Below are 14,667 nucleotides of genomic sequence, written 5' to 3'. Positions count from 1 at the left end.
TATTTCAGTAGTTGTAAAAGTCCAGTGTTTGTACTTCTGTGTGATGAAAACATATTTTAATAGGGTGAGAACAGATCAGAACACTTTACTTGGTGATGTGCAAAGAATAAATATGTTTTCTGAAACTAGATTCTCACAGATTTGGTAATACAGTATATAGTTTTATCAGTGAAGCTGCAAGTCAGGTGGAACGATTTTGGACATTTTTTGGAAATGTTCTGTCTGTAAATTACAGTGTGCGACCACATCATGCTTTAGTAATATATTTATTAAAAGTGAGTAATAAACATAAACCCTTGTGCCCTGGTAGCAATGCTATTAGTAAACTAAGAGGCAAGTAATGGATCATGTGTTCCCTACATGTGGGCTACATAAATTTTATACATGGTGCAAATGTTTAGTCTATTTAATGAAACAGACGTTTTTGTACAGCAGAAATGCTGCGCTCACAAATTTGAAGGTACACTAGTGAGAATAAAGAAAACCGTGAGACTGCAAACCAAAATATTTGCCTAGGATCACACAATTTGAGACTCATTTACACGTCAGGTACATTACAGTTATGGTTGAGTAGATTATTCAAGTTACACGACCTTCACGTCTAGTAACATTTATGATTTTTCGAAGCCTGGACAGTTAAAAATCTTTTAGAGACTCAACAAAATATCTAGACATCTTCTCTGTGATGAATGCACTTTCTTGCTGTTCATTCAATGAATGCTCATTGTCTTTCTCTAGTTATGTAAATCAAAGTTTTCTTTTGTCGCTGGAGACTTTAACTCTTACCCATCCAAAAACCATTGTCCTTGGTATGACTTTTTTCATCTAAGCACAATCCATCATGCACGTCTAATTTATGCCTGGTTCCCGGGTGGCATCTTAATGAAGACAGACTTGTGATTCCCTCTATCTAAGATCTTGCTAGAGTCTATCTGCAGTCATAGTTTTCTTTGGCTGATGGGCCTTATTTTGGTGTGTGTGAGAACTCCTGCAATGCCAGTATTTTAATTTGTTTAATTTGTAGGCTCAGACATGCTCTGTTGAATGCACCTTATAATATCCACTTGAATAGTACTCCTGTGTTGCAGTTCCAATTTTTATTTAATGTTTGGTAGTCTTGAGTTTCATTTAACATTTCACTACTGTTTTGCATTCCTATCTGTTCGTATTTCAGTGTACTTTATTTACTTCTGCTTTCTTGTAACAGAGTATTTCCTGGAAGTGGCTGTTTGGAGCAACTGCTGTGGCAATTGGAGGTGTGGCTTTGTCCGTAATTATCGCTGCAAGAAATTAGCTCCTTAGGAGGGTTCCTGAGCGGACCAAAGCCATTGTTTGGGACTACAGCGTGACCAACTCAGCGAAGCTTGCAGTCCATAGTAGATTCTTCAACGTATGCTCTTGGTGTTGAGACTCTTGTATTGGCTAGGCGTGCAAATAGGTGGGAACAGTGATTGAGTTGAGGAAACCTTTCCAAAGTTGCCTCCTGCTGAAAAAAATTGTAAAAGAATAAGTTTCAATGAACACAACTGTGAATTACTTTGTACTTTTTGTGTAATCTTAAGTAAACGCATTGTTTCATCTGAAGGTCAATGCCTTTAGGTGGGGTTGCAAAGAGGAGAGTTGGTAACTTATGGAGGGTAGAATGTGTTTTAAAATGTATATTTATTTGGTTAACAGTAAAATATTTACCTTATCTGGCCAAATAAGCACCTTGAGTTTGCAGTTTAGTCACATGTATATGAAGACAATAATTTACTGCAATAAAACAAACTTTAAAGTGTCCCCCAGCCCTGTGACCGAAGACAGTTGGGTATTCTGATGATTCAAAATTAGTCCACTCCAAAAGTGGTTATAGTGTTTATCAAGGATAAACACATTTATAATGACAAGGAATAATGTTATCTGCTAATTGTCTCTACAGGCAATAGAAATGCAAAATGTAAATGAAGATGGATAATTCTGATTATTGTACATGTGGTTCTTTGAAAGCGTTGCTTGTGGTATATTTATGTGGTGTTTCCTGATGGTTCCACATAATTGTACACAGCAAACCTATTTCCTGTCTTTTTTTTTTAGTTTGGACTTTTGATTGTTGCAGACATTGACAACTTATGCAACATGACCACAACAAAACAGTTTTAGGTACAAAATGTCTAAAACAAACCTTTTATGTCCGATACCTATTTCAACTCCTAAATGGTCCATACATGTAAACCCAATGACAGTGCTACCTTCTTCAGCAAAGTACATTTTTGTCTGCCAAGGCATTGCATTGCCGAGTGCAAAGCATCCTAAATTAACATGCATTTTGCTTATTTTTTTTATTTTTGCTGAAAGGTGACCTAAACGTTGTTGGTTATTTGAAAATAATATCTGGCTAAGTTGCTATTCATTCTTCCCACTGAAACTGCCACATTCCTGAGTTAATTTTGCAGCTATTTTCCTCAGTTAATACATATATATCCTTACAAAATAAAACAAAGCTTTAGTCAGTAACCAAACTACAACTTTAAAATTTGATAAATGTTAAACTATACATTGTACTTTCCTCTGTGCATGGGCTGATGCCATGGTCCTCTTCCATACTTGATCAGCCTTTCCAGAATGCATTACCACTCCACATTAGGTCTGTCTTCCTTAGATAGAAATTAAAAAAATAATTAGCATTGCTAATGACCTCTAGAGGTGGCCACAAAATAGGAAACCTTGAGTATAACAGTGTTTTAAAAATCCCATAATCTAAAATAATAATAATGTTTAAGGGAAGAGGAAAGCAAAATCTAGTAGGAAACCTTTAAAAATGTTCCAAATCAACCATGTAGTGCATACTTTATAGTGAGAAGTAATATATTTCAATTTAGATTTATTTGGCATCTGTAACTAATTGAATATTGTAGTTTATATTTAGGAAACCACCTTAGTGAAATACATATTGATATTCATTTTACTGTTGTTATTGTCCACTTTGGGTCTTTGATAGGTCCATATGCTCGCACCTTCTTCTACATGTGCAAATTTTACCAATTTCAGATTTTTCCAAATGGTATATTTGTCTTTGCAGTAGAAGGACTATGTATTCTAACTCAGTGTCACAATAACAACAATTATTCTCACCAGTATAACAGCAATGCAAAAAAGTCATAATTAGGTAGTTAATTTCCCCTATATTATACTATTCAGTGAGGTAAGCGTAATGTCTGGTGTTTGGTGTAACTGCAAGTAAGTTGCGTACTCCCTCCTCCTAACCAGTTTCTAATTTAATGTGCAATAAGTTATCTCATAAATTGGGCCAAATCGCAAAATGGTATTCAAACTATTCCGCAATTTAGTGGGAATAATATTCTCATCAATATGAAATAAATATTTATAGTCTTGAACTTAAGGTCTACTTATGTGATCTCGGAAAGAGCAATCGATTTATTGTTTGTCTAGTTGCAACTTGTGATTTGTACAACAAGTTATCCATGTTCTTTAGTGTTTTGTTTTGGTTCGTTTTTAGTGTTAGGTGTTTTCAAGAATAAATCTTAAAAATACCCTATAATGTAATATTCAATATCCTGAACATAAAGCAGGTATTATTTTCAAACATGTTTGCTATTGGTCCGTGCCTATGCTGGCACATTTTTAACACACTTGTTTGTAACTCCCCTTCTATTTTCTTTCCATGCATTTTCCCTTGTTATGTCTGCCGTGTCAGTAGTGAAATGCTGGTCAATGGCCAGCTTTAATCCTTAGTATATTTATTCAGCTCCCCTTGGAATCCTTGTGCGGACATTGAGCCTTTGCCTTCTTAAATAGATAGGAAATCATTTTCAATAAAAAAGTGACTTCACAGATCTAGTGAGCAGTGCGCTGACAAAGGCAGATTACAGTCAAATAGCAAATTTTAAGTATTAGTGTTCATTTACACGCAACGTTTACCCCTGAATGTATCCTATAGCATTCAAAATATATCTGCTTACTCTTTCTGGAAAGATTTACAATCTTATACAAATGACTGAAAGAGTTGTGTAGTTGTAGAGGGTGAATTCTTTAGTGGTGCTTGTAATGCTTATATGACTGTTGTTTTTGGGGAACTACCCTATCTTCTTCCTTCATCTCCTCCTGTTCTCCAAATTACAATTGAGTATTTGAGGCTTAAATGCCTGGGGAGATGCCTCCTTCCATACTAGTTTGCCCAGTACCTAAAATGGGACCGGTTATTGGGCCTTTTAGCTTCGCTGTTTCTTTTCAGTGATATAGACTAGTAACAGGTTTTCTTTCTTTTTAAGCATTGTCCTTTGAAATAAGGTTCCTGCAGGACACAAACATTTCCAAAGGTCTATTTCTGGAAACCAGTTCTTAGCCAGCTTTGTTTGCTGTCCGCTTTGCCTACACTTGTAGGGTCAAATTTAATTGTGGTTTAATTGCATGACTTTGGTGACCAACTCATTTATATAACATGTTTTTGGATTTACTTGTGCCATTTAACAGACAATAAAGCGAAAGATCTGCAGTAAACCTCTTATCCAAATAAACAAATAGATTTTCTGTGTACTAAGTTCATTACAACGTTAAATACAATTCCTTATCCAAAGAGACGGATAAAAGGTAGACCAAACTTTACATGATAGTGTGTTTTTTTTTAGTTCATAGTTTTGCCTGCTTACTTGTTTTTTTGGAAAATCTGACAATCAGAGAAAATCCAGAGAAAATAGAAAGAACATTAATAAAATTGCCATTTCTTTCAATGGTATTTTAAACAGCTTATAAAGCAAGTTCTTTGTTATTTCCTATTTTTCATAGTGAGAACTACGGCCAATGGTTGGGCATTTTCCACTTCTGTAACTTATCAGGTGTTTCCAGTTTTTCCATGAATTCCAGACAGTCCTGATTATGCATCTGTGTAAGAATAGAAAACTAAAATTTATCAAATGAGTGACCAAAGGGATGATTTCCCAAAAGAAAAGCCCCCTTTCTTTATTCACTTCTGTTGCTCAAAATCGACACCTGGAGTAATATAATAATACAGTATATATATCTGTGGCATCAGGGAAAGACTTCAATTTGCAGCTATGTAGAATTGCATTTTATTAGAAACCAATGTGAGAAGGTGCTTATTGGAGTTCGAGAAGATGTGAATGGAGCACTGTAACCTTAATACTTTGCAGTGCCCATATCTACTTGAATCATATTTCCAGAAAGGGGTATCTTTGTTGATCCTCATCCATTGTTGTAGATAAAACCAAACGTGCATGTGATAGAGAAGCTACATCCCCCTATGCGATAATCATCTACAAATCGAACACTGCTTGATTTGACTCAATGAAGACCTAATAGAAGCACGAACATTATAGATGCAGAACTTCTCATAATTCTAATAAATAAATGTTTCTTCATATCTAGTTTAAAAAATATATTTTGCTGTCTATCTCTGTGCACTCGAGAGACAGATTTTTTTTGATTTAAGTTAATTGGGAGAGACTGAATCTCATTTGCAGATGTTTAGAAAGGAACATCCATATCTACAATTGACTATATAAATAAATGCAGATAAATCTGGGATATGTCCTGTGTCTTTCATTCCTTCTCATCATATACATTCCAAAAGACCTTAGAAGTACCCAGAACACACCAAAAAGGTTTTCTCAAGGAATTTTGTTAAGAATTTTACAGAAAGTATAAAAAAAAAGCATCTGTGCCCCTGAACTTCACAACTTGGCTATCATGATGAAGGTAACTTTGTAGTACAAGAGAATTATAGACTTGATAGAAAAACATTTTACTATAACATTGAAATGGCAACCTGGTGGGTTGGTATTTTAATTTAAACGTGTCTTTTATATGCAAATGACACATCTGAATAGTCAATTATATCATACTTGGAAATATGAATACAAATAGAAGGAAATATACCCAATGCACCCCCAATCCTCATCTGAACTTTGTTGGTTGGTCAAATGATTCTTCTTAAAGTTGTTGTTTGTTTCTCTTGGCACCTTAATGTTTGGATCCATGCCAGTAGAGAATATTTAGATGTAGGCGTTAATGGTTCAATATCTGAAGCAAGAAACATTCCAATAAATCCAAGTATTGTTTGTATCTGGTAACCCAGCTCATCTTCTTTTCGTGCTATGCCCCGGAGGTGCCTAATACTCTTTGTGTGAACCATGTTAATGGGAGAGCATAAAAATAATGGAGGCTTATAATTCTTTATGATCTTGAAAACAAGTTTTCATGTCCAACGTCCAGCAGCTGAACTCTTTATTTTGTTTGATTATTTGTGATAGTTTGGTCATTTATGAAAGTAAACAAAATTCTACTTTAACTCTCAGTGGCACAGATTAGTCTGCTGACAGAAGAGAGGAAGGAGACTCGAAATGTACCTTGACAATTTCAGCTTTATGCTCTTCATTTTATCAATGAGAGTCCTGACACTGTCCAACCAATATTTGCTCCACTCGTTTCAAACGTCTTGCTTCTTGCGGTTGAACCACCTTAGGCCAGTAATTGACTTCTTTGTTATTTATTTAAGCTCCTGGCTTAGATGAATCTGTATAATGATTTTGTTATTTTGTCTGCTGTAAAGTTCATACCCTGGGAAAAACTGATTCAGAGTTATACACACCCTGGATTTCCACCATCTCAACATTTCCAGGTATATAGTTATTTAATTAATGTTTTGGAAATCCTGTGGTGTAGCGTAAATGTGGTTAACACTTGCAGAAACATTTAGTGTTAAGATGATTTGTCAAACATTTCTTTAGGAGATGTTTCCTAAACCACTCTGAGAAAAGTAAAATTACTTCTATTTATATTACAAGGTGTGCATGAATGCGAGTTCAGATTCAGCACCATGTTCTCTCTAAATTACTTTTAAAATGGCCAGCATGCTGTAGCAATATTCACCATTTGTTGGTCTAGAAACTATCCACAATTGGGGGGGAAAAACTGCCCTTAACCAAATAACCAAAAATGTAGGGAGGGCAAAACTGAAACCTGTTGCCTAATAAAATTGTGTTGGTTCCCAAAACAACAATTACTACTACTTTGTATAAGGAAGCAATCATAGAGTTTTGAAATGTGTGCAATAATTTCAGTTTGTAAATTTTTACAAATGCCTTTCCTTGTAGAGGAGTATTTGAAATCAGTTTGCCAAGTCTGTTGCTTGCAAATTGTATTTTGTGAATTTACTGAAGTTTTGTTTTTGTTTTATTGTTGAAAGACTGCTTTTCAGTGTTTATCAAAGATCACAACAATGCTTAATGTCCACACATATGTCCTTATGACAGAGGATCTTCCTTTGAAAATTTGGATTTTAAAGAGAAAGTTTATAGACTTGTTTTGTTTTGCCCCAGAGGAAATCTTATTTTCTTCTATAGTTTAATCCATGTTTAGGGCTTCTTTAAGCCACTAGAACTTTGTTTAAAAATATTCCAATATTAAAAAAGGAAGCAAAATTCTCCTGAGCTTCTTTGCAGAAAAACGTTAAGCATCAAGTAAGTGAAGTTTCAACAATAACTTTTTTTTTTTTTTTGCATTTTTCTGAACTTTGACATAACATTAAAACAGTAAGTGGAACAGTTTGACACAGCTGCTCTCAATCTGGGTTAGAATTCTCCTACCCAAGTCCTTCTGATCACTGGGAGTATTAATGCTAATGAGGATTTTTGCAGAACCTAGAATAATTAGGATTAATAACCATTGTGTTAAAAAAATTACATTTTAATTCCAAATTGGAAAGTAAACTTGGATTAAACCTTCACATGTATCCTGTGTAACCAGTGGTTGGTTGCTTGATTTCAGAAATTTAGAAATGGACATTATTATAAATTCTAAAGGAATGTCACTACAGCCTGTCATTTTATTCATATTAAAACCACAACAAAAACAGGGCTACTTTGTTACTTGAAAGTGTTCCAGTTAAACAGAGTGGATTAGAATTCTGAACACATTATTGAAGATGTTGTATCATTTAATATTTTAACCATTTAATCTTGTGCATTTTTGTCAATAAATTGATTACTGGTATGTTCCCAAAATGATTGCAGTTGTGTTGAAATGTGAACAACTTTGAAAGCATGTTTCAGTGCCATTTAGTGAGCTCCCTTTTAAATTGGCAACACTGCTGTATGCTGGCAAAATGGGAATTATTGAGTAGCAGTAATGACGTTGTAAAGCAGTGGTGAAGTAAAAGGGAACGTATGAATGGGAAGGACTGAGCAGTGAATAGTCCATAACATTTGTCACATCACAAGCACATCTATGTTGAAACTCTGTTAATTCTCGGGAATTGTCTTCTTCCATAGCTGCACTGGATTCGAAGGTGTACATCCATGTGATTGGAAATTCTGTTGGAATACTTATACTGATGGTCCAGATATATGCACTTTGGATTTCTTAAGTTAAAGTTTGGTTCGTGCTACATAGGAGTCATGTCTCAAATGTTGCTGAAGAGCCCCCATTGGCAGGATGAAGAGGTAGATGGTCTCTTGCATCAGCCTCTCCAATACTCCTTCACTGATAATTGGTATGAGCTAGCCAAAGGTTCCTTGAAACCAGTCTTGAAAGTCATAGCTGCCAGGGTCTCTGTCACATACATTTAAATATATATTAACTTTATGCATCTTAAAGGTAGGCCACTCTTTTCTAGAGCACCTAATAACTGGATTCTACCCCTGGATTTTCATGTTTGATTTATAAAAGCAAAATGTCTTCGATTCCTATGTAAACATGATGAAGTGTGAAACTGAATTATTGTCGAAACTATGTTTTTCTTCAAATATGTTGTATGGGGACACTGATGGCTTGTTCCTGAAAGAAAGTATGGAAGAGTATGTTTGAGTCAAATTATATTTTTGTTTAAGTTACATTTCCCTATTCACAAATCTAAAGTGATTCTATTAAAGATATTTATAAAAACTAAACACACGGCTACCAACTTTTCATTTGAACTACATATATCTACTCTTATCCAAAGTTGGTATGAATAAGAATAATTGATCCTCGAATATGTGTTGTATTTTTTTTTTATGTATCAGAACTGGAAGTTAATTTAATAATGCACTTGCTGACTTTACTTTCCAACAGGAAATCTCCTTTAAAGCAGGTATTTGGTAATGCCCTGGAAATCTGTTACCTTTTAAAATCTATATTAGGTTCTTAATATTAGGCTTAGTTAATACAACTGTGGCGTTTTCTGTATAGTTGTTTGTAAGGTAACTTCGCCTCATTGAGCATCCCTAGTAGCAGGGAAATGGCCTTAAAAATGCAGGCTGAGCCACGTGTGCCGTTTCTACGCAAGCTGAACCACGCATAGACATGAAGTATGTTAAGGCAGAGAGCGGCCTAGCTGTCTGGGTCGGATCAGGAGAGGTAAGTGGGGCTGGGGTGGTTTTAGGGCTGATGGCGGGGGGGTTCTTTTTTTGGACAAGGGAGGTTAGGGTATTTTTCTGAGCGGGGAGCAGGATTTTAGAAACTGGGTCCTGGTGGGGGTAGATTTTGGGGCTTGGGGCCGGTTTTTGGGGCTCAGGTGGGGGGGGGAGATTTTGTGTTATTTTTTTGGGACGTGAGGTGGTTGGGTTAGTTTTTTAGGGCAGGGAGCAGGGTTTTAGGAGCTGGGGCTAGGTTTGGGTGGGGGTAGTTTTTAGGGGTGGGGCAGTTTTAGGCTCAGACGAGGGGGGAGGTCGGTTAGTTTTTTGGGAAGGGGGCAGGGTCTTAGGAACTGGGGCTAGGTTTGGGGGGAAGGTAGTCTTTTAGGGGTGGGACAGTTTTAGGGCTAAGGGCGGGGGGAGCTGGGTTTCTTTTTTTTTTTGTTGGATAGGTTGGATTAGTTTTTTTGAGCAAGCTTTTAGGAACTGTGGCTGTTTTTTTTGGGGGGAAGGTAGTTTTTAGGGGTGGGGGTTTTAGGGCTCAGGGTGGGGAGTGTGGTCAGTTAGTTTGTTTGGACGGGGAGGTTGGATTAGTTTTTTGAGCAGGGTTTTAGGGCTCAAGGTGGGGGGATGGGGTAGTTCTAAGGACTGGAGCAGGGTTTTAGGGGGCGGTGTGGGAGGCAGGGTTTTAGGTGTTATGGCGGGGAAGGGGTAGTTTTATATGCAGAGCGGGGTCTGTTTTAGGGCTTAGGGCAGGGGTTTGGGGTAGTTTTAAGGGTAGTGCGGGTCACTTTCAGGACTCATGGCGGAGGTGTTTACAGCTCAGGCAGAGGGGAAAGGGGTAGTTTTAAGGGCTGGGGCAGGGTGAGGTATCGGTGTTAGGGCGCAGGTCAGGGGGGAATTTACCACGCATATTCCTTTCCCAAACATGCTTTTACAACAAAATTTGTTGTAAAGGCATGTGTGATAAATACGTGGTCATCCTCGCATGATTCCATTATACAACCTTAGTAGCACCCTCAGAAGACTCCCTAAAATACAACAAATGTATGTAACATGAGTCAAGGACAAGTGTAGTATCAGGATATCTACAAACTACTGTTGCATTCCAGGGTATAGATGCCTTACTATTAATAAGATAAACCAAGCCATTCTCTCTTTAAAGCACAAAAAATATGTTATACTGCACATTTGTGCATTTTGTTTGTTCTGAATAATATTTGTGTTTAATTAAATGTAATTAGTTTTCCAGAAAGATCATACATGAAAACTTCATGTTAGGCGTATGTGAACTTCAGTTTAATAGAATTCTTCCAATATAATTTCAACACCCTTTATTAGGCCTATTTATTAGAGAACTAGATGGCCATTTTTCTGTCTGCTGTCTAAGGTGGTCAGATTTGTTATGCCTGCAACTTGTACTTTTGCTTCCATTTGAATGTATACATTGTATGCTGTTAATGAATCATCTAAACTAAACATTCGGAACAGGTTTATGTACCATTTCTGATGTTGAATATATTATAATTAAAAAGATGTTTTATGAACAATTGTGCACTTAGATGGTTTGCTTCACACCTTATGAATATCAAGTTTTTTTCCCAGAAAGTTTAACAATCTCACATTCACTGTAATTGCAAAATGACTACCTGTTTATCAGTTTCAGTTTTTATGTAAGCTGATTTATTGCTCCCTTTAACTCCTACCTGCCCTCACTTTCCCACTTGCAATAATAGAAAAAAAGTTATGTTTTGTTGTTATAGTTATGTATTCTAACTATATCTAGATCTAATGGTTAAAGACCGATCAAGATGTTATGGATGGAATCAATGCGTGGACAGATGTGAGTTTACAATTTGGCAACAGGTGTGTATTGTGTTTTGGAACCACAAGATTCCCTTAAATCTACAATAAACTCAGACTCTGTCAATATATTTCAATAAGTATTTATGGACGAGGAATAGTGACATTCGTAGAATGACAGTCCTCATCCTTAATACCGACAGCCAATGAATATGGTAAATGCACACAGACCACAATAATGATTATCATTGATACTATATGTTGGTTATTATATAAAGTTGGAACTAACAAAGTTAGATTTAGTGTGAGCTTTAGAAGGAACAATACAGCTGGAAGACCTTTCAGGATTAAAGAGTACTGTGTAATTGTCAAGTGTAGCCAACATTCCCAAATCCCCACCTATTCCATCCCATCTTTTTGATGATCATTTTTAAGTTAGGAATCTTGGAAAAGAGGGTGCAAGGGAGAAAAACAAGAGACACTGGTTCCAAATTGCTCCAAGCACAACCAAAATAATCCCAGAGCAACTGCTTGGATATCTTAAATTAAAGAAAAACAAAATACATTGTAGGAATGAAACAATGCAAAACAACTTCTAGTATATGCAACTCCAATGGCATCAAGAGACTTCGCTCTCTCTAGGCAAGGAAAGACTAGTCCCAGTTGAGCCCAATTGCAGAGGATAGATCCAATGACCCCTGTATTGGAGGAAGGCGGCTTACCGGAGAAGCAAGCAGGTATGGGATGTACTGTCTCGGAAGTGTAAATCGCCAATGGAGAGGCCACCAGATTGGGGTTGAGGGTAGCACCTGTATGAGAGCAGCAAACACAAGAAGCACTAAGCCTGCACTGAAGTTGTGCAGTCATTGTCTCCCAATAGTCCTGCTCAGAAGTGTCCCATCTAATCTCCAGGATCCCGTTCTCCATATATACCAATCACCTTTATAGGCGAGACCTTTTTGCTAATCCGGACAAAACCTTTCACATGTGTCAAACCCTTTTTGAATGTTTGTATTTGTTAGCATTGTCCTAGAGAACCCTGATTTCTGGTCAGCTGTTTTTCATTCACCTGAATTTATATTCTTTTTCAATCTAATGATGATTTGAAAAATGCTGTTGTGTGTGAGGGAGAGAGATACAGGGACCACCATTTTCTGTCAACCTGATTGATATTAAATAAACACATAGAAGTTACATTAGCAACATTGTTGTCCATAATATATTTTGCCTATCTATATAAAATGCCTGATGTCACTCCTTAGTGCTCTCACACGTTGAAGGCAAACTTTTTTTTCCCCAAATGTCCTAAAGATATTCCAGTTTTTCCAGTCATAACTCCCAAACCTCTTTTGTGTTTAAGAACTAATGAAGAACAATGATCACACAGCCAAACATATGTACACTTGCATCTAGTCTGGCAGTGCATCTGAAAGCTTGCTACCTCTCTGAAACCCACACAGCAGTGGTTTAAAAAGCAGCAGGCATTTTAATTCAACTACGTAGTTTGGCTTAATATTTTTAGTGAATATGTGTGGGTAGGAGGGGTTTTCCCATTCTCGACACATTCAGTACATCTGCATGTTCCCATTGAATGGTTAGGTGACCATGCATACTTCTTTGATCTTGATCAGTTGTCTGTTTGTTGGCTCATAAGTTGCAGTAGAGCCAGAATTTGTCTCACCTGACCCAAAAGGTGTATTTCTAAGATATCAACTACAATGCTTCAAAAGCTGGTGAAAGATGGCTTCTTCATGTGAGGTAGTCTGCTGGTACTAAGAGTGTTGAAGTGCAACTGAAAGGTGGAATCTGGATAGTCCTGTGACACCACCCATCTGTATATAGCACTAACTGGTGGACTGGCTTCAGCTCCCGTTTTTCTGTACCTCTTCAACCTAGGCCTAATACTCTCCTTGGTGGTGGTGGTGGTGGTTTACAGCAGAGTTCCTCAGTGAATATGACAGTGACTTGTTCAAATGTCACTTCGTAAGGTCATGGTCTTTAAACCCTGTTAAGTGTCTCATAAAAATGTACTTATCGGGTCCACATGGCATCTATATGTAGTGTCTAGGATCAGACATGACCAACCATACTGCAAGTGTTGTGTTTTGATGCACTCGAACGCCATGAGGGAAAGGGAAGCCACACTGTTATTTGGCGAGGGAACATATGAATTCTCGCAAGTGGTCTCCATCCTCTCCTTAAGATAAGTCGCTAGACAGGAGGCATTTTCCCCCAAGGGATCTTCCCATGAAAAGCAGAAAAAACATCAGAAGCACAAGAAATTATTTTCTTTCCTAAGGAACTGGTCCTGCTCCCAAGAATGTTTAGCGACCAAAAGTGCAGTTCCCCAGTGCTGGTCTCCTTTTCATTGTCTGAGCTGATAATGATTTTGGAGAAGATGGAGTAGGAGTCCATCTCCCACCCCACACCCCAAGGGTGTGGCCAATCTTGCATGTTTGGCGATTCAGTAGGGCCTCACCAATGTGATGCTTCAAAAGAAGCCTCCTAAGGTGCCAGCCTGTGTAGCTTTAGTACCAGCTTGATCCCCAATATCAATATTTCCCTCATAGCAGATTTCAGCGCCACTTCTTCCCTCAAAGTTTGCTGATATTACCTCAGTCGCAGAAGAAAGTTTGTGCATGTTTTGATAATAAACCTGTGTTGCAGCACCTCAAAAGGGCCCAAAAAATTAGCTCAAATCAAGGAACAATTCTGATCAGATTCAGATGTCTTGGATATGCTTAATAGGAATTATGGTGGGGACAGAGGAAGATGATTTGTACTTTTACAAAGTTAAATCCTAACGCTTTCCTTATCAGTCCTAGGGATCAGGAGTTCAAAAAATTACTGTCAGTCTTGTTGACCACATTAAGAAGCCATTCTGTGACCTGTTCAGCGATGGTGACAAATCTTTTGCAGAATGGGATGCTGTATGTGTAAATCTATGGACCACTGCTCTGAACAGGGAATTTCCTTAGTTTTGGGTCATTTGGTTCCTTCTTAATGATTTTTGGCCTGCCTTCAGGCTCAACTGATCATGGGCCTGTTTTATGCATTATGGCTGAGCCCACGTCTGTGGAGAGTCCTGCAGAAAGTAAGGGAGCATTGAGCACATCTGATCCTGATCAGCCCAGTTTGGGTGGGGAGGATTTGGCACGTCAATCTGTTGTATGTTCGCTTTTGGCCCCCTCACTTCTGCTTAAACTGCACCGGCTTTTACACAGGTGTAGGAAAGTGGACTTCCATGCAGATGTCCCCCCACTTTTGCCCCCTTTAGAACTACTAGATGCTGGTTTTCGACTCAGACAGTGCATTGAGGCCTGCTAATCAGACCTCAGTGACAGTTTCTTTCCCCTAAAACAAGTAAAGTCTAATTGTAAGCCAACTGGCATGGGCTTTAGCACCCCTGATAAGTCTCTAGTAAATGGTACTCCTGGTACCTAAGGCTTGGGTACTAAAGAGGGTCCCTAGGGGTTGAAGCATGCCTAATGCCACCCTAAGGGAACCATACAAA

At 37.7% G+C, this 14,667-nt stretch overlaps 1 protein-coding gene and 1 long non-coding RNA gene across 2 annotated transcripts in view; one reads left to right on the top strand and one right to left on the bottom strand.

Annotated features, from left to right (window-relative positions):
• FKBP8 (FKBP prolyl isomerase 8) overlaps nucleotides 1–2,375 on the top strand; it is an 89,117-nt gene extending 86,742 nt beyond the window's left edge. Inside the window, exon 9 of the mRNA XM_069217900.1 lies at nucleotides 1,208–2,375. Within this exon, the coding sequence (XP_069074001.1) occupies nucleotides 1,208–1,294 (87 nt within the window). The 3' untranslated portion in view covers nucleotides 1,295–2,375. The remainder of the gene's footprint in view (nucleotides 1–1,207) is intronic.
• A 171-nt stretch (nucleotides 2,376–2,546) lies between these two features.
• LOC138268347 (uncharacterized) overlaps nucleotides 2,547–14,667 on the bottom strand; it is a 73,287-nt gene continuing 61,166 nt past the window's right edge. Inside the window, exon 3 of the long non-coding RNA XR_011199982.1 lies at nucleotides 2,547–2,636. This is a non-coding gene — a long non-coding RNA (uncharacterized lncRNA). The remainder of the gene's footprint in view (nucleotides 2,637–14,667) is intronic.

This window comes from Pleurodeles waltl, chromosome 12, assembly GCF_031143425.1.
Source record: "Pleurodeles waltl isolate 20211129_DDA chromosome 12, aPleWal1.hap1.20221129, whole genome shotgun sequence".
Lineage (NCBI taxonomy): Eukaryota > Metazoa > Chordata > Amphibia > Caudata > Salamandridae > Pleurodeles > Pleurodeles waltl.
This window is presented reverse-complemented; position numbering and strand designations above follow the sequence as displayed.